Genomic DNA, 21,927 nt, shown 5'->3' with positions numbered 1-21,927 from the left:
AGCAGCATTTTAGATGGAAATGCAGAACATGTTTAGCTTATTCAGAAGTACCAGATGAGACTGCCGTTCAAAACACACCAGTGAGCTACACTGCTGCACCTGCAATGCAAGGCCCTTCTGTGTTTGGATAAGGAGACAAAATTTACTGAGGCTCTGTATGGGATTTGTGGAGAAACAAAAACACAGAAAATTGACATTGTCGTTTAAGATGAAAGACTGATTTGAGCTTATGTTTATGTTGAAACAAACAGGTCAGATAGACACAAGAAAAACTTAAATCACAAAACCTGACAAATAATCTTTGCCAAAGAGCATGAAAAGAAATTTCATGCATATTGAAATCCCTTTCATCGGTCAGATTAAACCAAAATAAATTGTATCAGATTGGATCCAGCATGTTTGGCAAAGACCTAGGCAGGACTGCCACAATGTCTGCATAGTGCATGATTGCAAAACACATAGGGGAGATGATATTCACAGATGGTACAATAAATATAGGTTTTTTTATGCCCAAATATCGATTAAAAAGGTAAATCCCAATCTGAACAATCTTGGCCGGAGAGAAATTTTCCAAAAATCACAACAATCCTTAACAACCTGCAAAAATCACAGGAGTTAAAACTGGTTAAGCACAGTGGTTTCAGAAAGTATTCATATGTATGAGTGTCCTTTTGCATCATTTGGTTTAAATGGGTACAAGTGGTTTGACAAAACTGTAATCTCTTGCATGATAACTAAGATCACTCACAATAACTCAGGAACCCTGTTGCAAACAAACATGGTGGCCCAAGGTTCCAAAACCAACAAAACAATTTTAAAATGTAGTACGCAGAGGAGAACACTAGCGATAAAGGACAAGCCTTATTTAAATATTCAACTACCATCCCACATATTAAAGCAAGAACTATTTTTGATTACTTGAGCACGACAAATGAATGACGAACTTTCACCTCAGCCTTACACCTTATTGTGACCTGTCAGATTCTGTGAAGTGCAGCACTGCACCAAATCTACCTTCAGGTTACGTTAATTTCATAGTATAAAATATCAGTGCTTTTCTTTAACAGATATTCACTGAATGATTACGTACTGTATTTACCACACTATAAGTCCAAAATTGCTTTTTACTCCTTGTCCTTATATAGCAAAGCGACCTATATGTGTATATTTACCACAATTTTGTCAAGTAGTCACTAGCGTTAGATGTCACTCCTTGCCTGTTCAACAAGGTTGTTTTACTAAAAGTGATTTATACCCTGGTGCGACTTATAGTCCAGAAAATACGATCGATTTAATATTATTTTTAATGTGTTGTTTATTTGGAGCTGCAGCAAAACTCATAGCAAGTAGAAAGGGGAGCAAAAAGAAAAATGAGCGAATGTAACAGCAGTGCCAAAAATATGTGGTGAAAGCCATATTGACCCTTCAACACAGATGAACGTCCATGGTTGAAATTTGTTAATTGTTAGAATTTTGACTGAAATCGGTGTTATGCTCATCTGGTAAGTGATCAATTATATCAATACAAAATTAAAACTTACCAATTTTGCTATCAATGTGAAAGTAATGAAATCTAGATAAAAAGGTAGATTCTTAAATATGAAGATCCAACAAAATTCAAACACTATCCCTGTATATTGGCATTGACTTCTAATTTTTCTTTGACATTTTGGATTATGTCATAGTAAACATGTAAGGCCCAAAGTGTAAGTAACAGGAACTAATATCCATAAAATTGTAATGCTTCCTTTTTCCAGGTTAAACACGGACACTAACGTATTACAAGGCTGTATGCACCACCAAACATACCATGCTTCAATCTACAGCTTCCTCCAGAAGTGTGTGTGTGTGTGTGTGTGTGTGTGTGTGTGTGTGTGAGCGAGAGGTAAAGCAGAGCAGCAGAGATCACTGAGCAGGCAGCCAGCAGGGGTGGGGGATGGGCCAACAGAACCAGCAGATTACAGACCACACTCACTCCTACAAACACATACACAGCCACGGCTCGGAACAGAAACAGACACAATCCAGCCGGTGAAGAGTCTCTACGTGCAGATGAGTGTGTGGGCCTGCTGATCTTTTCAGTATCTCTACAGCTTTATGCCCTGAACATATTGCAGTTTATGAGGACACACTTTCACAAATCAGTCTGAAATGACACACACAGTTTACAGTTTCTCAATGAGAATAGAATTTGACTGTGGTACACAGGCTCTCAATATGCTTTATAGTCATCAAAAACTTAAGAGAAAACAAGCAACCAAAACAAGATATATTAAGCAAACAAACCATAATATAAAGATATAAACAGTGTACAGAGTAAGCTTACTGAACAAAAACTGTTGCAGTGTAATAGAAACTGTGATAGTGCTGAATGCTACTACGTTATAGTGCAGACATTTCTATTATTCTGCCCAGCACATTCATATCAGTGAGGCTGGTATAAGTAACATGCACACTTCTCTATAACAGCAGCACAAACTGCAAAATTATAATACAATTGAATCAACATCTTCCTAAAACGGTTTGAACAAAACCTTTATGTTATCACCCTCATAAAGGGAGGATTTATTGCAGGACTGTTAGCAAGGGGCACCTAATAAACTACCAACTTAGTGACACATTTTCAAACAGCCGCATGATGCAAAGGCGGAAATCTGACAACAGTTGCTGTTTTTGTTAAATGTTTAACTGAAAATAAGCCACAATTTAACCATGTAATTCATGCAAGCTGCTCTGATACTATCTAGCTAACTGTGAAGCTACAACCATTTCCTTCTTGGAGATAAAAAAAAAAAAAACACCATTCCTTGCACTTCCTTCATGTATTTCAAACATGTTAGTCTGTGTACTGAACCCTTTGGGTGCGTTTAAATCAAATGTACTGTTTAAGAAAAAAAAAAAAACAACCCCTCATTCATTTCTATATGGCTAGTATTGCAGAGTGGTGCCACAACAGTAAAATAGAAAAAGTAAAAAGTAGAATGGGACCCACCAAATTTTATAATTTAACAGCAAACGCATGTTTCTGGTGTTTTTTTTATTTTTAGACATGGCAATTCTGTTTATCGGGAAATCTTAACAAAAGCAGCTAAAATAGTTTCTGTGATAACTTTACAGACACACATCTGGGCAGAGGTGGGTTCCAGATAAGTCTACAAACTCATTTCTCTGTTCTCAGTTTATTCTCTCAGACTGGGTAGTATTTCAATACCTAGCTCAGGGGTAGCCAGCTGTTGTCCTTGAGGGCCACTGTCCTGCTTGTTTTCCAACTATCCCTGCCCTAAAGCTGCTGATTAGTTGGATCAAGTGTGTTCAGTTGAGGACTGGAGTTGGCTTCGCCTATCCTAGCTGGCAACAAAGCTTACCAACACAGTCCCCAGGGTTGTGTAATACAGGATGTTGTTGGTCTAAAAAACTAATCTGGTTAACAGAAACATTCAATCACTATAATGTACAATGATAGTATCTAAAATTATATAGAAGTGAATTAGGTTGTCTGCTCAGTGAGGAAGATGCATCTTCTGAAGTCATGCCTTAGTATTTAGGGGCAAGACTACAATTTGGGGAAATATAATTATTCACTATCTTGCCGAGCATAATACCATTTTGTCTACAAAGCTGGTTAGCATAGCTTAACATAAAGACCGGAAACTGGGGAAACAACTAGCCTGCCACTCTTTCCAAAGGTAAATCATTGCTATCAGCACCTCTAAAGTTCAATAATTAATACAAAGTTTTAGTATGGTAAAGTAACTTTGCGGAGTCTCCACTAGTGGTCAGTGACAAGATTTCAACCATGTGCTAGTATTAATATTCTCATCTGACTGAGTAATTGTCTCTATGTGTCAGTTCTGTGATGGACTGGTGACCTGTCCAGGCTGTACCCTCTCTCTCACCCAGTGCCTGCTAGGATTGGCTCCAACCCCCAAGCTTAATACATCTTTTGTATTAAGCTTGGCTTTTTATATAAATGTATCCAGTAGTGGTTTTCCAAAAATATCATTCTGGATGTGTATTTATTATGCCATGCATTGTTTCATTTGTCTTTAATGCCTGACTAACTTAGCTTGCTAGTTACTCCTACACATTCTAACTTTGGCTAGTCACAAAGGGAATACATTTATGTCCAAATCATTAAGAATTAAAAATGGAGTGGTGTATCTGATGACAGTCAAGCAGATAAAAACAATGTTTAGACCAATAATATGGCTCCCAGACTCCATGTAAAATCTACCTTAATTCAGCGGCGGCGCTCCAGGCACAAAGCCAAAACGACAAAGGGCAGGATGAGACTCATAATACAAGGACAGAATCCACTCAGACTTCAGAGACATATAATATGAAACTTAAACCTGCAACTACACTGATAAAGTTGTCTTTCAGTTCAGTTTAGAAGCATATTCTGGCAAATGGTTATGCAATACTCAAATCAAAAAACAATTTGCTATACTGATTGAGTGGATTCTGAATGAAATCTGTAGACTCTGGACTGGAAACCTGCAATGCTGAAACCAACTACAGCATCTGGAGAACATAGTGGAGCCTTTAGCAGTTAAAGAGCCAGATATATTGGTGATCACAAACATGACTCCAAATGTTCCGTAAATGTTCCTAGATGTGTAAATAGGCAACTACTTGCTGACACTTTCACCAAATCTGTCTTATATTAGTTACATCAGAGAGGCAAAGCTAAATAAGTTAAGTTAGTTAAGTTATTACCCTTATTAGTCCCACAATTACCACATTTTTTAATAGATCCACATTTCAATTACCACCCAAGGTGAACACATACCTTGGGTGGTGTGAATGCACCAGTGAATGCACTGCAGCACCGGGGGGCGGGGCGGTTGGGGGTCCGGTGCCTTGCTCAAGGGTCTCACCTCAATCGTGGTATTGAGGGTAGACAGGGTGCTGGCTATTCACACTGTCCCACCAACCCATCTGAGACTCGAACGTGTAATTATCAGGTTACAAGTCCAACTACCTATCCATTAGGCCACGACTGCCCCCAGTCGTAACCAGAAATAACAGAAACATCTGTCTAATGCAGTAAAGTTCACAGACGCCACAAACTACAGATCGTTACACCTTTACAAAGGAATATCTGATAAACTGCTAACTGAGTGAATTTTTAATTTGACAAATGTATGACAAGTCATATATAAAATAATCAAACTGGCATTCAGTGATGGTCCTGGAATAATAGATTATTGCCCATTTATACACTGAACTGAACTTGAACATGAAACACAGCCGTGTCAGAACCACTTCACAACGCTGACAAAGAGACCAGAGGCTATTTGCATATTTAGCATATATTCCCTTTGCTTAAGAAAGTTCAAATTAAACATTTCAGGGAAGATTTAGCATGTTTTAATATTGAGAATGCTAATGTGCTATACTCAATTGACTATACGGGTCCTGCTGATATAGGTCAAAGGTTTTAGTTACTTGATCCTTTGTCTCAGACGCTTTATTCAGTCAAAAAGCAATCACCGTTTTGGTCCTTTGCAGTAAAATAGCTTCAGTGTGTAATGTTTACTTTTCTCGTTTTTACAATTTGGTATCATCCCATTTTCAGCCTTAAGAGACTAAGATAAAGGGACAGAGAACTTTGAGCCTTCAACACTTACAAACAACAGTAATTACTTTTTCAAATGGACGTCACACTCAGATTCAAAATCATCATAATACTTTGTCAGGGATGAGAGAATTTGTGAGTGTTATTTACAGATGGAGGACTGGGAGAATTGCCTAAAACAATAAATGCCCTCTCATTACTTAATGTCCAGTGCTGTACAAAGTTGGGAACGTTTTGGCGTTGTGTCAGGGGCTGGACACTGACACATGAGGTTAAGGTTAGCAGAGAACGTCTCCCGACAGCATCTCATCTCATCATCATACCTTCAGTCGTTTGACCACTTCATCGTTGCTGATTTTGTCCGTAATCTCTTTTACTCCGGGAGGATAGACGATCTTTCCGTCCCCCGCTGGTTTCTGTTGTTGCGGGAACTCCATGCTTGTTTATGTGTAGTCCACACGGTCTTCTACTGGCCTCTATGGGTCAAAAAACAGAAGTTCAACACAACCATGCTACCGCACTTACCAAAAACCTCGTTTTAAGCATCATTCTCATTTGCCAATTATCAATTTTGCCCGCCAAAATTGATAAAACCGTATGTGTTTACTTATCGATATTTCAATCGAGAAAACTTTTCAATCACAAAGCCAATATTAAACCAGCACTGTGTGTATTATTAGCTCACATGCTAAAATGCCCCAGCTAAACATCAGCTCCATATTTACCGTAAATTTCTAATCAAACACCGTACAGCTGCAGAGACAAGCTCGACTGCTATTTCGGTAACCTTACAGCTATTTGACCCACTAAGTTGTCGGAAAACAACTTTAAAAGCAACACGAGAGCAGACGGTGTAATGTCTACTGTCATACAGGTTATCAAATTAGCTAGTAAGCTACTGGCTAGCTAGCATTTTGCGGGAAGGAAGTCATGTTAGCAGCGAGCGGCTAAAGCACGTTAGCCGAGCTAGCTAACAGGTTAGCCTAATTGCTAGCCTAGGCCGCAAACTATTCAGGTACCCATCACATCTCCAGCTACAACCACGGAGGAAGTGAAGTATCTGATCATCTTTGCTAAAAACAGCCATGCCCGTGGTCAGTTTCTGTGGTTTCCGACAACTGCAACTACTTTATGAAGTTTAAAAATGAAGCTAATTTACTTGTTACTGTCTTTTTTCAACTTCAACGCATCGCTCCGTACTGCCGCTAGTTTACAGGCGAAGAAGGGCTGCTACCGTCGCCGTGAGCCCTCCTCTCTCACAACCAACTTGCCCTCACGGATGATTTTGAACACACTAACAAATGCAGAATTGGTCTATTTTCAAATACACAGCCACGAATAAAACCCCTGGGTATTTGCCAAGCATTTCTTCGTTAGTATTTACCTCTCAAGTGGGCCGTTTTAATTCATTAGTCTGACACAGGTTGGGTTTAGTTTTCGGCACAAAGCTCTCTGTCCGTTCAGTCAGTGCTGTCTGTGTGAAGGCTGAGTGTCGAGCGCCCCCCTCGGTCTCACAGTAGTACTGCACCCCCAACTACATGGCGGGAGTCAGAAACAAACAGCTCGCTTCACTTTCTCATGCAGGCTGTGGTTTACAGATAAACTATCGGCCGTAGGTGTCAGCCTTTTTTTTTAACCTAAATTCAGTCAGTCTGTCTATAGTTACACATATACTGAGATTATACACATTTTGTGGTACGTGTATAAAAATCACAATTAAAAAATAGCCTCCCGCCTCCACCTAATACTAATATTAACGTTATCATCGTAAATGTAATAGTCTACATCATTGCAATATTGTAAAGAGATAAAGTGACGGACCGACTTATTTCTGCTACTACTGATTACAGGTTATTTCTTGTCATTATTCTCTCTACTATTATAGTTACTAGTGGCTATAACAAATTCGGGACCTTAACTTTCTCCATAAATAGTGAATCGGTGAGAGTAGTGACACCTGGTGGTCAACTGGTGCAATTCACTAAGTTTCAAATGTACCCATGTCGAGAGCGCTGCAGACCATCTGCTGATTTTCTGCAAATACTCAGATTAACTTATATTTGATCGTTTCAGTACTATATGATATGACGTTATATTCTGCTGATTGCACTCCTAATTATAGGCTCAGTCTGACCTGTAAAATTTGATAGCACATCCATAAAAATGTTCTTGTGTAAGAAAATGAAGTGATTCATACTATGTATTGAACATGCACTGTACAATGGTAGTAGTATTACAGAGTAATACACAGGGGGAAATGCCTGTATAGTACAGGTGCTGGATTGTCCATGCATATTAAGCAGAATTAATTGAAAATTTCTACAATATGTATATATATGAATTGTTTTCACAATGCATATCATGTAGAAACAGGCATATAATACTTGAAACCTCAGTTCAATATGATATATATCAAATGTGATATATAATATAATATATAAAATTCCAGTTGGGTATTTCACGTATACATGTACTTAAACATGTTTCCAATATCATATATATTGTATAATTTTGGTGTGCACTTGTGCTTTAATGGTGTGTTTCCACTTCATGCAACTTTAGCTTACTATGTTTCAGAGAAAAACATTTTACAGTCTACTACATTTATTGGTAAGTTACTAGATTTTACATAAAATATGCCCTGTTTATAAAGGATTATGTGTTTTATAGATCAAATTACTCAGAATAAATTATTAAATAACTTAGCAACACCTTCACCAGCTATATCACTTACATGTTACTGCATCACTAAGAATAATCTAGTTTAAGTATACACTTATCCATAATTACTTCACAAAAACAGTAAAAAAAAATGGCAAAAACTACAAAAAGTACAATATAAACCCATGTAAGAGATTTTGTACTGTAAATACAAGTTTATGTTTCATCGATTGAGTACAATTTTCTGATATTTTATGTTACATTTTAAATGCAGTGCTTGTCATTGAGTAGCTTTGCATTGCTGTGTCAGTACTTTTACCTAAATTATCTCATTACAGCAGTTCAGACATAATTGGGTGAGTCCAGAGGAGCATGTTATATACAGGCCAACATTTTATTGTGAAGTGCTGACTTCCGGTGTTAACTTCGCTTTCGCTCTTGGTTCAGTTTCTATTTTCTGATGTGTTTGCACCACTTGGACTGCTGCTACATACTTAACACTGACTTCTTGGACTTTATTTACTCTAACCGATATTACAGTAAAGTTAGTATGTTTGTAGCTGCGGACTTTTTGTTTGTAGCTCCTCGGCTACTTAACATTAGCTAGTTAGCTCAGTTTAGCCGCTAATGAGAGTAACCGGCTCGACTTCGAAATGCCCCGGAGAAAGAAAAACGGCCAGAGCCCGGCCAGAGTCCCCATTGGGCCGTCAGAAGGGGGGAGCCTTGGGAACACCACGGCTTATCGACCACCTCAGGGATATGACGGAGTAATGGCGAACAGCTCTCCGTCCAGCAGCGGGTTAACCAGCTCCGCCAAGGAAAACATCGTCAAAAACATGCAGGAGATGTTCTCACACCTGGATCCTGAAGTTATATACATCGTGCTGTCAGAGTGTGATTTTAAAGGTAAACCAGAAAACGGAAGACCAGGTGCCCAACCTGCTGGGTGACTATTGGGAACGCTAAACTGGGCTAACCAGTTAGCTGGGTAGCTCGTTAGCTGTGTGTTTATGATGAGGCAAAGCCTTTTGCTACCAAAGTTGACTGTGGCGGCCCCGTGTGTTTTACTATTATTATTGTTATTGACTGTATCAGCAGTTATGTAAAGCTACACCTTGCATGTCTTGATTCACCACATTCTTCCACCTGTTTTGGCTGTTTATATGAGCTATGAAAATACCACTCCCTGCGTCTGCAATACACAGAAAAGACAAGCTACGGTTTATACACCAGTATCAGTGACTGAACGTTTATGTAACACCAGTAAGGTCCTCTGAAGTCAGCAATAATAGTAATAACAAACAAAGGCATTGCTGAGTGAGCTGATTACACAGTAAAAGGCTGTTCCAGATCTTTTTTCTCAGCAGCAACAATTTAAAGTTGGCACACTTAGTAATCCCTGGTCCAATCACTGAACAGATCCAGCAGTAGGAGTTTACAAAGGTTTACTGCTTATCAGCAGCTGCACCGTATTAATCTTCAGTGTCAGGTTTACCGAGCAAAGGGGCAAAAGTTGGACAGTGAAGCTGATCTGAAACTGAGTAGAGATTGAATATTAAAATAAATAAAATACTTCAGTTATACTTTTTAGTCTTTAAATGTAATGTATATCTAAATGTATTGTTCTTATTCTTGTCTTTAAGATATGAATCATATGTTACATCTTTGATGTGATAATTTTTTGTTTTTAATACTTGTCCTGAAGTTTCTTTTGTGTTTTTGCCTGTGGAGTCATTCCATTTCTTGTTACTGACATTAAAATTACACTCAAACCATGAAAAATTTAAGCATTTAATATCAAAGATATAATATCATCAAATTGAGTATCTTGCTTATTTGATTTTCCTGGTGTTTGTGTCCTAGTTGAGCATGCGATGGACTCCCTCTTGGAGCTGTCTGTGGCTGCTGAAGTTGCAGCCCCTGTTCCTTCTCGTGTCTGTGGCTTTGAGCGCACTGCTGCAGCCCTGCTCAGCCCCCACCACTTTTCTGAACCTAGACGAGACCCAGACTCCTTCAAACCATCACAGCAGCCACCCTCTCCTTCATCTATTAATCTCCTGACAGACGAGTTGGATGTGCTAGTTGATCAGGAGCTAGAGACACTAACCGCACAGCAAGGTGTTGGAAAGGAGCACAATCTAGGCAGTCAGCATTTATCTGCTGGTGTTTCCCTTTCTTCTTTCCCTCCACCACCAATTCCACAGCAGGCCCTACCTGAACTGCTTCAGTCCAGCCTGGAGCCTAGACCTAGAAAGCCCTCTGCCAGGGAGCCAGGCTCAGTGGGCAGCCTAGTGGAGCATATGTCTGGTGCTTCCTCTCCGCTCGACCAGCTCAGCACTTGGAAAGATGAGACCACAGAGAGGCAGGAGTTGGTGGTGGATTTTACCCATCTGACGACACAGACAACTGTGGACAAGCAGATACCTCCTTTGGACCTGGCAGCTTCAGGACGTCCATCAGCTTTCCAGGTGTATAAAAAGCAACACCCACCACACTGTCTTTCAGAGCAGGTTCTGTCCTCTGACACAGTTGTCGGAGGTGCAAGATTTAAGGCCAACGCGGTGAATCAGGGGCCGCTTGGCTATTTGTCATCTGTCTGGAACCTGGAGGCACCAGAGTTTTCTCCCCGTGTCCATGCAAACCCAGACCCAGCCTTCATCACCCCCGTAGCCCAACCACCTTCCAACTGGTTCAGCCAACACAGACATGCCTCTCCCTGGCTGGGTGAAACCCATGTCAGTCGAGCTCCTCTCAAACCTTTTGCTACTATTCCAAAATCATGGGCCTTGCCTGCTGCTCCACAGCCTCCTGCCCAGTACAGCAAATTTCGTTTGGAAGGAAAAGTGCTTGTGCTGTTGCGTGGGGCTCCAGGATCTGGCAAGACGACTATGGCAAGGTGTGAATGTTTGGATAGTAATACACTATTGAGTTTGCAATTATAGAGTGCAGAATTATTTGTGCTCCAGTAATGCCAGAATAAGAAACAGCCATTTATTAAAAAAAAAAAAAAAATCCTATTTCTAATCTTTTATTTTAATGAGCTAAAAAATCAGACTTAATTGTTACCTTTTTTTGTTTATGATTTGCTATTTAAATGTACTGTTACACTTAGGCTGGTAATACACCCAATTCTTTTATCTTTCTCTTTGTAATAATTTGCTTGCTCGTGTCAACAGATAAACAAGACATATTTGAGGGAAAGTGTTTACCTCTTCTAGTATTACAAATTCATAAATAGTATGATTAATATAGATTTTTTTTTTTTTTTAAATGTCAAATTATCAAAGTAAGAGTTCTTTAGCTATTTTTAGCTTGTCCCTTCAGGTGCTGAAGCATGAAATGAGTTAGTAGTAGTTTTTTTTTTTTTTTAAAACTTATAATTGGAAGCAGGGTTGTTAAGGACAGTAACCAGCATTAATATTAAAATGAATACCCTTGAAACCTCTGTCTGCAGTGTTGACACTTGACAAGTTTACAACAAAACTAGTATTATGTGAAGAGTTATATGTTTAGAAACATTATTCCAGCCAATACCACATGATTACAATCTTATGATTCTGTGTATGCCTGTGTCTCCCTGTAGAACCTTGTTACAGCATAACCAAGGTGGAGTTATACTGAGCACTGATGACTATTTCTTTCACCATGGAAAATATCAGTTTGACCCCACAGCTCTGGGGGAGGCCCATGTGTGGAACCATGAACGAGGTAAAAAGAAAAGAAAAGAGAAAAGTAAAGTCTATTAAGATTTTAAGATGGTTTTATCTATGTAATTGACTGTTATCATTTTTATCTGAATGTAATGTGTTTCTTTTTTATCCCAGTTGTTCTAAAACAAGAAATACTTTGTTTCCTCTGTGCTGTCTCTCTTACGCAAACTTCACTCCATAGCCAAGGAAGCATTTGGGAACGACACTAACCCCATCATCATTGACAATACCAACATGCAGGCCTGGGAGATGAAACCCTATGTGATTCAGGTCAGTCAGTTTTCCACAAGTTTATCCAGCACAATAACAAAGCTCATTTGACTAAGTGTTGCACTTATTGCTCTGAAGAAGAATTTCATAAAACTCTCATGACACTGTTGGTGGTTTAGTCTGCATTCAGAACAACATAAGCCGTGTGTGTGTGTGTGTGGGGGGGGGGGGGGAGAGACGCACAATCATTTAAGTGGTGTTTATTCCTCAAAGCAACTAGATGCCAACACACAAGCAGACCCTGGCAGAACCATGCAGTGTCATCCTGAATAAATGTAATGTCTTGCTAAACTTCTCTTGCAACACAACATAATCTCACAAAACAATAGAATGGTCAATCAAGTACATACAAACGCACACACACATTCCTGATAGATTACTTTGCAAAATGAATATCTTATTTCAACTTACATTTCAATGATCAATGAATTCATGGTTGTTTAGGTGACAAAAAAAAACATTGTGATAACTTTCAATTCAATTTTGCTTCAGTATTAACTGTTGTGCGGTAGTTTGCTGTCTGAGGAGCCTTTAATGTGTTTAATAATGTGTGAATTCACACAGACATGCATGTTAATACAATGAAGGAGCTGAGTTTGAGGGGATGTGTTATTTCATGTACTGGTGAGACAATGAAATGAAATCTAAGAGGTCCAGTTGGGGGAATGGATTTATGTGTTTGATGCTTTTTTACAACTCTGGAAAGTTATCACGGTGGCAACTGTATTATCTTTAGTTGTGACAGTCTAAATAGAAGGCTTAACGCCAGTTACACTCTTGTCTTATAGCTATCCAGTTCAGTTTACGTCCACATCCTGTAACATCTGTAACATTGACATGACCATGTTTGTAGAGCAAAACAGATTGTATGACATTTGAACATGTTTGATTTGCTTTGAACCGTAAAAAAAAAAAAAAAAAGATTGGTCCTTACATCTGTCTCAGGCGCTGAAATATGGATATAAAGTGCTGTTCCGAGAACCAGAAACCTGGTGGAAGAACAAGCCCAGAGAACTGCAGAGGTGAGAGAGAAAGGAATTATTGTACTATATGTTTTTACCTTGATTGAAACAAAATGTTAATTTGTAAGAGAAAAATGCATTGAAGATTGCAGTTTTAAGTCTTTTATTTGTTTCATTCTGGGTGTGTGCATGTATGTTTGTGCATGTGCAGACGCACCACACATAATGTTCAAGTGGAAACGATCCGCCGCATGCTTAATGGATATGATCGCTTCGTCACAGTGCAGACTATTATGGGCTCACAAATGCCTGAGTGGAAACAGTGCCTCCATGTGGAGAACAGGAAACTAAGGTGAGTTTCACTCAAAAACACTTGTCTTGATACAAATTTGCTTTTAACTCATTGTATCACATTGTGTTTATAAAAGACGTAAAACTTATTGTCCGATAGTTTTAAATATAATTGCAGTTTTACTGCTGCAGAATAGATAGCTTTCTTTTCACACTGTTGCCTTAAATGAATATTCTGTTTCTTCAGTTACCACGGTTTTTAGAAGTGTACATGCTTTTAGTGTTGGATATCAACTGATTCATTTTTTTTTTTTTTTTTTAATAAAATGTTGTTAAAATAAGTATAAATGGCTAATTTATGCACATGTAATTACCAGCCATATGTATCTGTTGCAATTCAATATACAAATTTCTAAGAAATTACTACCACGGCAGACCAGTAAACACCAATATACTGTGCATTAGTTATGGCAGCTGTGTCATTCATAGCTCACTTGTTTTCTTCAGGCCAGTATCCTCTGAAACACCTTGTCCTGACCTGGTTGAACAGCCTGGATTAACTGAGGATTGTAAGAAATCCCGCTCACAGCTCTTTTCCTCCCTCCCTGATGTGTCATCTATTGGTCATTCTAGTGAAGTGGCAATGCTGGAAGACAGCACCCACAAATCTACTGAGTCACTCAATTTCCTGCCTACTGGGAGATGCCTGGAAAACCGTGATATTTCCGATAAGGATAATGACATGGATTTGGGCGAATTAGATTCTGAATTGGATGCCCAGTTAGGCCTGAATAATTCAGCAGGAGGTCAGAGAATCCCTGACTGCATTAGGGAATCAGCAATGAATGAAGATCACAGTAGTGATGAAATACCTGTTGCTTTCTCCGAGTCTATTGGACAGAGGACGAGGAGAGAAAGGCCAAGCAGGAGGTCTTGTTTTGACAGGAAGGAGCCTGCAGATCTGGTGAAGGATACTAACCAATCAAAGAGTGAGGCAAAGGAGAAAGAAAATAAAGAAATAGCTGCAGAAGGGGTTGAGGTGTTGAGGGATGAGGCAGAAAAGGGAGAGATTTTGGACTTTGTAGGGGATTGGCCTTGTGAAGTGTCCCTTGAGCAGCGACAAGTGAGGAGAAGAGAAAGGCACATAGAAGGAAATGGGAAGGTAGATGAAGATGTGTTTCAAGTAGCTACTGAAAATAAAATCAAAGCGCAGTCTGGACCTGATTTAACAGAATTTCAGAAGCTTCTTGACCTTATTCAAACAGGTGTAGCTCCCATTTATACCAGCTCTACTCATTCATCCTCCCTTTCCCAAAGCTCTGTAGAAGTAAGGGAGGATGAAGAGGACGCAGGTGGCAGGTTTGAGGAAACACAAGGTAGTGGATCTGATACTGAAGCGAGAGAGCAAAACGTGAAGATGGGTAAAAGCAGCAGATGTGAATTGCCTGACTGTGTGTTAGACTGGAAGCCAGTTGACTCTTGCAAGGCCAGAAAATTTAATAATGGGGAGGAAATTAAAACTGAAAATGAAGCAGGTTGTGCAACAGGAGAGAATGATCACATGTCAGGGGTTGGCAGAGAAATTGTGAATTTGAAATCAAACGGCATAAGTCATCACTCTGCTACTACTGATGATTTATTGGTTACCTCCAAAGCTGCAGAGATTAGTGTTTTCCATAATGAAGTGGGAAGCAATAATATTGCAGATGAAGTTGGTAAAGGGTGTGGAGGTGGTCATACTGATAGTGATAACGGCACAGAGGATGACAGATCTAGAGGAACAGAGGCGATTAGAACTGAAGCTGAAGACAGCCAAGGTAGTGGGGTGTGTTGGAGTCCTGCATGTGAGGGCTTTGTGGAAACAGAATGCAGTGCTTTCAGCAGAGGCAGTCAGGAGAAGAAGCAGCATCACGGTCGCAGATCAGGGAAACAGTGCAAGCTAGCCCTCACCTTCACTCAAAACTGTCCTGCTCCCTCAGTGAATACTCTCGAATCCACCAACACCATGGCTCAAAATATAACCAGTAGTCAGAATAGCATTAATACAGATGTTAAATCTAACTGCAGTTCTGACTGTAACACTGGCTTCAACCTTAAACCAAACTTTGACCTGTTCATGAAGTCCAGCTCTAACGCTCCCCTGCAACCTACTTCCCCTCTTGCTCTGGTAGACACAGGCTGTTTCACACAGACAGAACCTCAAGACTTTGCCCTTTTGTGGCGGGTGAATCATCAAGGCAAGCCTGACAAAGTTGTCCCTGAATGCAGCCACTCCAGTGACTTCACGGCCCTGTCTGCCAATTCTTCTCGATTCGTGCCAGCGGTATCCACTGCCCTTACTGCAGTGGTTGCAGTTGACCCCTCTGGCCACAAAGAGATACCCTACCGTGTGGTGCATGAGAAAGGCACACAAGTGGAGGAGAAGACACTTGGGGCAACTCAAGACCGTCTTGAGAGCCTTCACATTCTGAGCCGTCATTTTAAACTAGTTAGTGTTGATTCATTAGAAGATCTGTATGACAAATGCCATCAAGACCTGGAATGGACCACCAACCTGCTGCTGGACTCTGGTGAGAGCTTCTTTAGAGATGAGGATGGTGAGGAGGAGAAGAATGGTTCTGGTGGTGAGGATGACCAGAACACACCCAGTCTATGTGACGATTTAGGTGAGGTCACAGAAACCAGGTCATGTGCAAAAGTGTTAGATGAATGCCAGTCTGAAGATTTGCCAAAGGAAGGAGGGCCATCTAGGTGTGAGGAGGGCACTGAGCAGTCTACGCCTGTAACAGTTAGTGAGTCAAACAGGAGCTGCAGTGACACTTGCTTACCAAGTTTTGAAGGTGTAGCTGCTCCAGGTAGTAAGAAAGATCATCCTGATACAACATCAGAATTAGAAAAGTCTCCTCAAACAGAGCTTTACCTGCCTGAAGCAACAGAAGAGAGAGAGAAATTTAAAAAGTTTGAACACAAAGAAATATCAGAATCTGACCTAGAAGTTGGCGCTTGGGGTTGGAGCTCAGATGATGGAGTGGTGATTGAGGAGTCAGTGGTTGTGACTGAGGATGAGATTGCCAGCATGGATGAGATCCACCGGCTGCTGCAGATGGAGCTAGAGGAGATGGAGAGAGAGGAAAAAGGGAGGAAGGAGGAGAGCAGTGAAAAGAGGCACCAGGAGGAGAGAAGGGGCAGACATCTGGACATTCAGAGTGTGGAGCTGAAACTACCCACTGAGCTGGCACTACAGCTCGCTGAACTGTTTGGTCCTGTGGGAGTAGATCCAGGTAATTAACACACAGGTATCACACCGAAAATTGCAAGCAGTACATTTAATGCTGAAATGACAATGCAAGCCTTAAAATGTCAGTATGCTTCAAGTGAACTAGTTAAGGGACATTTTGCCTTCATGTACAAAGACTCAAGTGTAAAGTGAAGCTGATCAGATGAGCCACAGCAGGGTGCTGTCATAGGAAGGGGGCGTAGTTATTGGTTCAAATAAGATACACACCACATACACTGGTGCCGTCTCTCTTTGGAGGCGTTCACGGTGTTGTGCACACCGAAAGTGATGAAAGTAGTTGTAAAATAGAATGGAAACTAGAGAGCGGTAAGATATGTTCAAAGTCAACAGCTGCACACACCTGGCCAGTTGCTGCGCAGTGTGAGCGAGACTGTCACGCGTTTTCAAAAATTCTGCACACAGCTGTTGCTTCCATCTCAAGGGTATTTCATAAGCATCTATATGATCTACCAACCACTATGTATGAAACCTACAGAGGCCTTTGGTTTACTTTGGTGAATTTCTGAATAAAAAACACGAAATATCTTTGTACTTCTCTGCTATTCTGAAATAACACAAGGACATCTGTTCTCTGGTTCACTGTATCCAGGCACGTGCTCCACTGATGACTATTCTGTGCACATGGACATGAACCTGGCTAAACTACTCCACCAGAAGTGGAAGGAAACAATCCAGGTGAATTTTTAAACATTTACCTAACCAACAAGAGCATTATCTTGGCTTAAACCTACCATGATAACCTAATTTACTGCATGTGAAGTTAAGTGTCTTCATTGGTTAATCTGACTATACATGGTCTTTTATAGGAAAGGCAGAGACAAACATCTCTTTCCTTTCATTTGCTTCAGGACAGTAAGTTCACACAAAATCACACACAGGCTGAATAACACAAATTTAAAATCCAAAGAGCATACTCTTTGGATTTTAAATTGCTCAGTGTATGACTGCATTCAAATGTACACACAATGCATATTATTTCTATTGCATTTTTCCTTTTTAACAGTATGGTCCTTTTAAACAAGCAAAGGGAAAAATACATTAAGTATTAGTATATGTTAGTAGTACTTAGTATAAGCATTAATATTAGTTTTTGGTACTAGTTCTGGGAGTAACATTTGCAAGACAGAACTAACATTTTGTCTTAAATCATTTTCCTTAAATGTTCAGGTTCAGTACACGGGGGCAAATCACAGCTGGCCAAACCTGGGCTGCGAGAGCCCACACAGCCAGCATCCGGTTTTTCGAATACCGCAGATGGCTACGTGCCACTGGACAGCCAACCAGAGGCCCACAGTCAGATGCCCTTCATGGACCACTGGAATGTGTCCCGAGTCCCCAACAATGTCTCTCTTAGAGACATTATAAAAGAGGAGCAGCTCTTGCAGCAGAACAGGGAGAAGGTAGCGCACAAACATTTGAAATATTATTGTCCTTGTTCATTCCCGTTCCTCTCATCCTGACCTCTTTCTGTCTCTTAATTTCAGAATAGGCAAAGTCGTGTAGACCTCGACCAACGAGATACAGCCACACTGTTGAAAGAGAATCAACTGTACTCCCTCTTCCCCACTATTGACAGACACTTCCTGCAGGACATATTCAGAGACCACAAGTGAGACAAGTGGATTTTTAAGTCTGTAGCTCTCTGGTTTTGTCTGTCAGACATAATTCAACATTTCATTACAAGGCTAACAGTACATTCATCTGGATGCAATACTAATAGGTATAAGGTAGATAAAAGGAGGCTCTAAAATGTTTTGAAGTGGAATTTTCTTTTTTCTATTGTAATCTTATGTGTTGTGTGACAGAGCAAGACTCCTGACTACCGTACTTTCTCTGTGCTTATGCTTGTATAGTTACAGCCTGAGCCAAACAGAGCTATTTCTTCGTTCTTTACTGGATGAGGAACCCATCAAGACAGTTGTCGCCCCAGAAACTGTACCGTCTGTCCACCACAGAGCAGTCAGCAAGGAGAGGGAAAAGGTATTCATCTGTTTATCCATCCATCCATTATCTATACCCACTTATTCCTAACCAGGGTCATGGGGATCTTCTGGAGCCTATCCCAGCTCTCTTTGGGTGGAAGGCAGGGGTACACCCTGGACAGGTCACCAGTCCATCACAGGGCCACATAGAGAAAAACAACCTCACACACTCACACTCACTCCTATGGGCAATTTAGAGTCACCAATCAACCTGACATACATGTTCTTGGACTGTGGGAGGAAACCGGGGTACCTGCAAAAAACCCACGCAAGCACAGGGAGAACATGCAAACTCTACACAGAAAGGCCAGGTTGCGAACCCAGGACCTTCTTGCTGTGAGGCAACAGTGCTTCATCTTTTTATAATATTTTATATTTTATAGTGACATTTCTATGTTAAAGTTAATATAAGAGCTACAGGACAATCTGAATTTCCCCCATGGGGGATGAATAAAGTGTCTATGTATCTATAACCTTAAAATGGCAGATGTATTAACCAAAGGCAGGAATGCATCATATTTTATTTTAAATGGCACATGCCATCATGTAAAGCAAACAGCCACAAAACATCAGTTCAGGAAGTCGAATATTTGAGAAAAAATGGTGAAATGACTTACCCCTCATCACTACAAATTGCAGCTAAAAGATCATATCACAATATATTAGTTATGAATTGTTTTATCGATCCCTAATTATGTGTCTGTATCACTCTGTTCATTAATCTGTCAGAAGCAGAAGCGCCTGGAATCAATTGTACCTGACTATCAGGATACGGAGGACCCAGATTATGATGATTTCAGGACCGAGGCCAGCCTACAGAGGAGCCGGCAGATGGAGAGTTTCGCCAAGGCCGCTGAGGCATATAAGCAAGGACGCAAAGAAGTGGCCTCATTTTACGCACAGCAGGTATTTTCACCTGTGAAGTACTTTGCAAGTATTTTAAAATGGTGAAAAATAATCTGCTGGAGAATAAGTGAATTTCTGTCTACTCATTTTAGGGACACCTGCATGGGGCGCGGATGCGTGAGGCCAATCACCGTGCAGCAGCTCAGATTTTTGAGAGAGTGAACTCCTCACTGCTGCCTAGTAACATCCTGGACCTCCATGGACTGCATGTAGATGAGGCCCTGCAGCATCTGGCCCAGGTCTTGCAGGATAAAACTACAGGTACCTAGCAATATGCCATATGTGTACATTCGATATAGCTCCTTTAAGACAGGCACCTCTGTATTTTAATCTGATGTCAATATCAGATGCTGGTCCCATGGCTGAATAGGTACCCTGGTTACTTTTTATTTTTAAATCATAATATTCATCATACTAGATTTGGACCTGCATCAAGTGATTGCTGTTAGAAAAACATGCAGCAGCAACACTGCTACCTTTTAAGACGACTGCAATACATATCTCAACTTCCATCTCCTCCCTCGCTCTTCTACTCGCTCTCGCACACCAGGTGCTGAATATTACGCAACCATTGTAGCTTATGTCTGAATGAAGCCATAAGAAACATGGGAGAGACGACAGTGATTGTTAAACCTGCAGTGCTGTTCACTTGGTGTGGAAGTAAAAAGCAGCAGCCGAGATGGTCAAAAATGCATAACTTCCTCAGAGACACGGAGGATAATATACATGACAAGTCATGACAACTTCACTGAACTTAACTTACATAATCGATGGAGTGCCCCTTAAGTCCAGACTTCAACTATGGCTGATACTGGTACGTGGTTTACAACTGGGCAAACAGGACAGTGAGCAAGCTCTATATTCTAGGTTTGCCTTCTTGCCCCTGTCAAAGTTTTCACATGTTGCTCCTGTTAACTGTGTACTTTGTTTGTGTGTCTTTTGTTGTTCTTTGGCCTCTTTCTGTCTAGATTGTGAGCGGGGTCTGTGTCGACCTCAGCTCTCTGTCATCACAGGAAGAGGGAACCACAGCCAGGGGGGCGTGGCCCGCATCCGCCCCGCCGTTATAGACTACCTCACCAACAAACACTACAGGTATACACGCAGTTATGCACACACACGCACACATACATATGCACAACACGTTCATCATCACCCACCTTTTCTCGTATCTTTTTATCTCTCAGGTTCACTGAGCCAAAGCCAGGTCTTGTGTTGATCTCTCTGAAGTGAGAAGAACTTGAGTTATTGGATTCAACCAAAAGCTGCTATGGAGGCCGACCCACTTTCTGTCTTTATCTCACCTACCTATACATTTATTACAGTATTTACATTATGCTACATTGAACCTGTATTTTTAATACTATCTCCTCTATTTATCCATCAGTCATATTGTTGTCTGAAATTTAATATGTGGGTTAAATCTTAATCTAGATCTTAATCAGAATAGTTTTCTTTGTCAAAACTGAATTGCTTTGAAACACATTTAATGTATTTTTATGCATCTGTAAAGATAGAATGTATGTACTTTATATTTTATATTTAAAAATGTTTTATATTGTTGATTGGAAGGTCACATGAGGAATAAGGTGTTATTTAACTAGTCATGTTTGAGACGAGTATTTTTTAAATTGTGATTGCCTGTTTGGAGGATGTTTTCTGGGGTTTATAGTAATAAGATACACTTTCTGAGACCTAATTTAAACAGTTTGTCACCAGTCAGAGATTGTCAGCTTAGAAGTTCTTACAAAGGGAGGAGTATTTTCCTTTGGTTGTAGTATAACACTGCGTCTTACCATAAGGTGAAGCTGACATTCTGCAGATGATTAAAGGTCAGTGTGTAGTTTAAACAACCTCCACTGCATTCTGTAGCAATGACTGTTATTTACATTAGCATCTGCCTCTGTAACATACCACAACTCTTCATTTATTTTAGCTTAAAGCCAAGTAAATCTTAGCTTTTAATATATGAGCATCCAAACTCAGGTAAAACACCAGCAATCACTTATGTTTTCTTCTCATTCAAGAAGAATGTTCCTGATTTCTGGAAGCAGGAACACATGTCAGATTTTTTAGCATTGTTTTGTAGATTTAATGCTGCTTCTGTTTTTCACCTATATGATATGCACTAAGATACAGTAACAGCTGATTGTGTAAAATGTTGTAAATACATTATTTACAGAGATATTTTATTTTGTATTCATTTGTTCAAATGGTTTTACAGAGAATATTGTATTGTGAAATAAAATCCTGTTTATGTACAATTTAA

At 40.1% G+C, this 21,927-nt stretch overlaps 2 protein-coding genes across 7 annotated transcripts in view; one reads left to right on the top strand and one right to left on the bottom strand.

Moving 5' to 3' along the window:
- Nucleotides 1–13,236, bottom strand: part of pds5a (PDS5 cohesin associated factor A) — a 26,828-nt gene extending 13,592 nt beyond the window's left edge. The window contains exons 1-2 of one of the 5 annotated variants that reach the window (XM_026304431.1): nt 13,157–13,236; nt 5,905–6,057 (exon numbers count right to left, since the gene is read on the bottom strand). In XM_026304431.1, the coding sequence (XP_026160216.1) occupies nt 5,905–6,018 (114 nt within the window). In that variant the 5' untranslated portion in view covers nt 6,019–6,057; nt 13,157–13,236. Of the gene's footprint in view, nt 1–5,904; nt 6,058–6,306; nt 6,458–6,740; nt 6,861–6,965; nt 7,084–10,456; nt 10,477–13,156 lie in introns of those variants that run through there. The other 4 variants (XM_026304433.1, XM_026304429.1, XM_026304430.1 and 1 more) reach the window with 4 other exon arrangements.
- Nucleotides 8,642–21,927, top strand: n4bp2 (NEDD4 binding protein 2). Of its 2 annotated transcripts, none has more exons than XM_026304428.1 (16): nt 8,642–9,148; nt 10,106–11,138; nt 11,826–11,950; nt 12,134–12,222; nt 13,168–13,244; nt 13,396–13,516; nt 16,030–16,756; nt 17,363–17,448; nt 17,580–17,625; nt 17,941–18,173; nt 18,258–18,382; nt 18,627–18,753; nt 19,485–19,661; nt 19,754–19,922; nt 20,630–20,753; nt 20,846–21,927. In XM_026304428.1, exons 1-16 carry the CDS (start codon nt 8,896–8,898, stop codon nt 20,889–20,891), a joined length of 3,558 nt encoding a protein of 1,185 aa, XP_026160213.1. In that variant the 5' UTR covers nt 8,642–8,895; the 3' UTR covers nt 20,892–21,927. The 2 variants fall into 2 exon arrangements, with proteins under 2 accessions (XP_026160213.1, XP_026160212.1); XM_026304427.1 differs by having other exon boundaries at nt 13,396–13,536; nt 13,983–16,756.

This window comes from Mastacembelus armatus, chromosome 1, assembly GCF_900324485.2.
Source record: "Mastacembelus armatus chromosome 1, fMasArm1.2, whole genome shotgun sequence".
Taxonomy (NCBI): Eukaryota; Metazoa; Chordata; class Actinopteri; order Synbranchiformes; family Mastacembelidae; genus Mastacembelus; species Mastacembelus armatus.
Note: the sequence above shows the minus strand (reverse complement) of the source record. Positions and strands in the feature narration are given on the sequence as shown.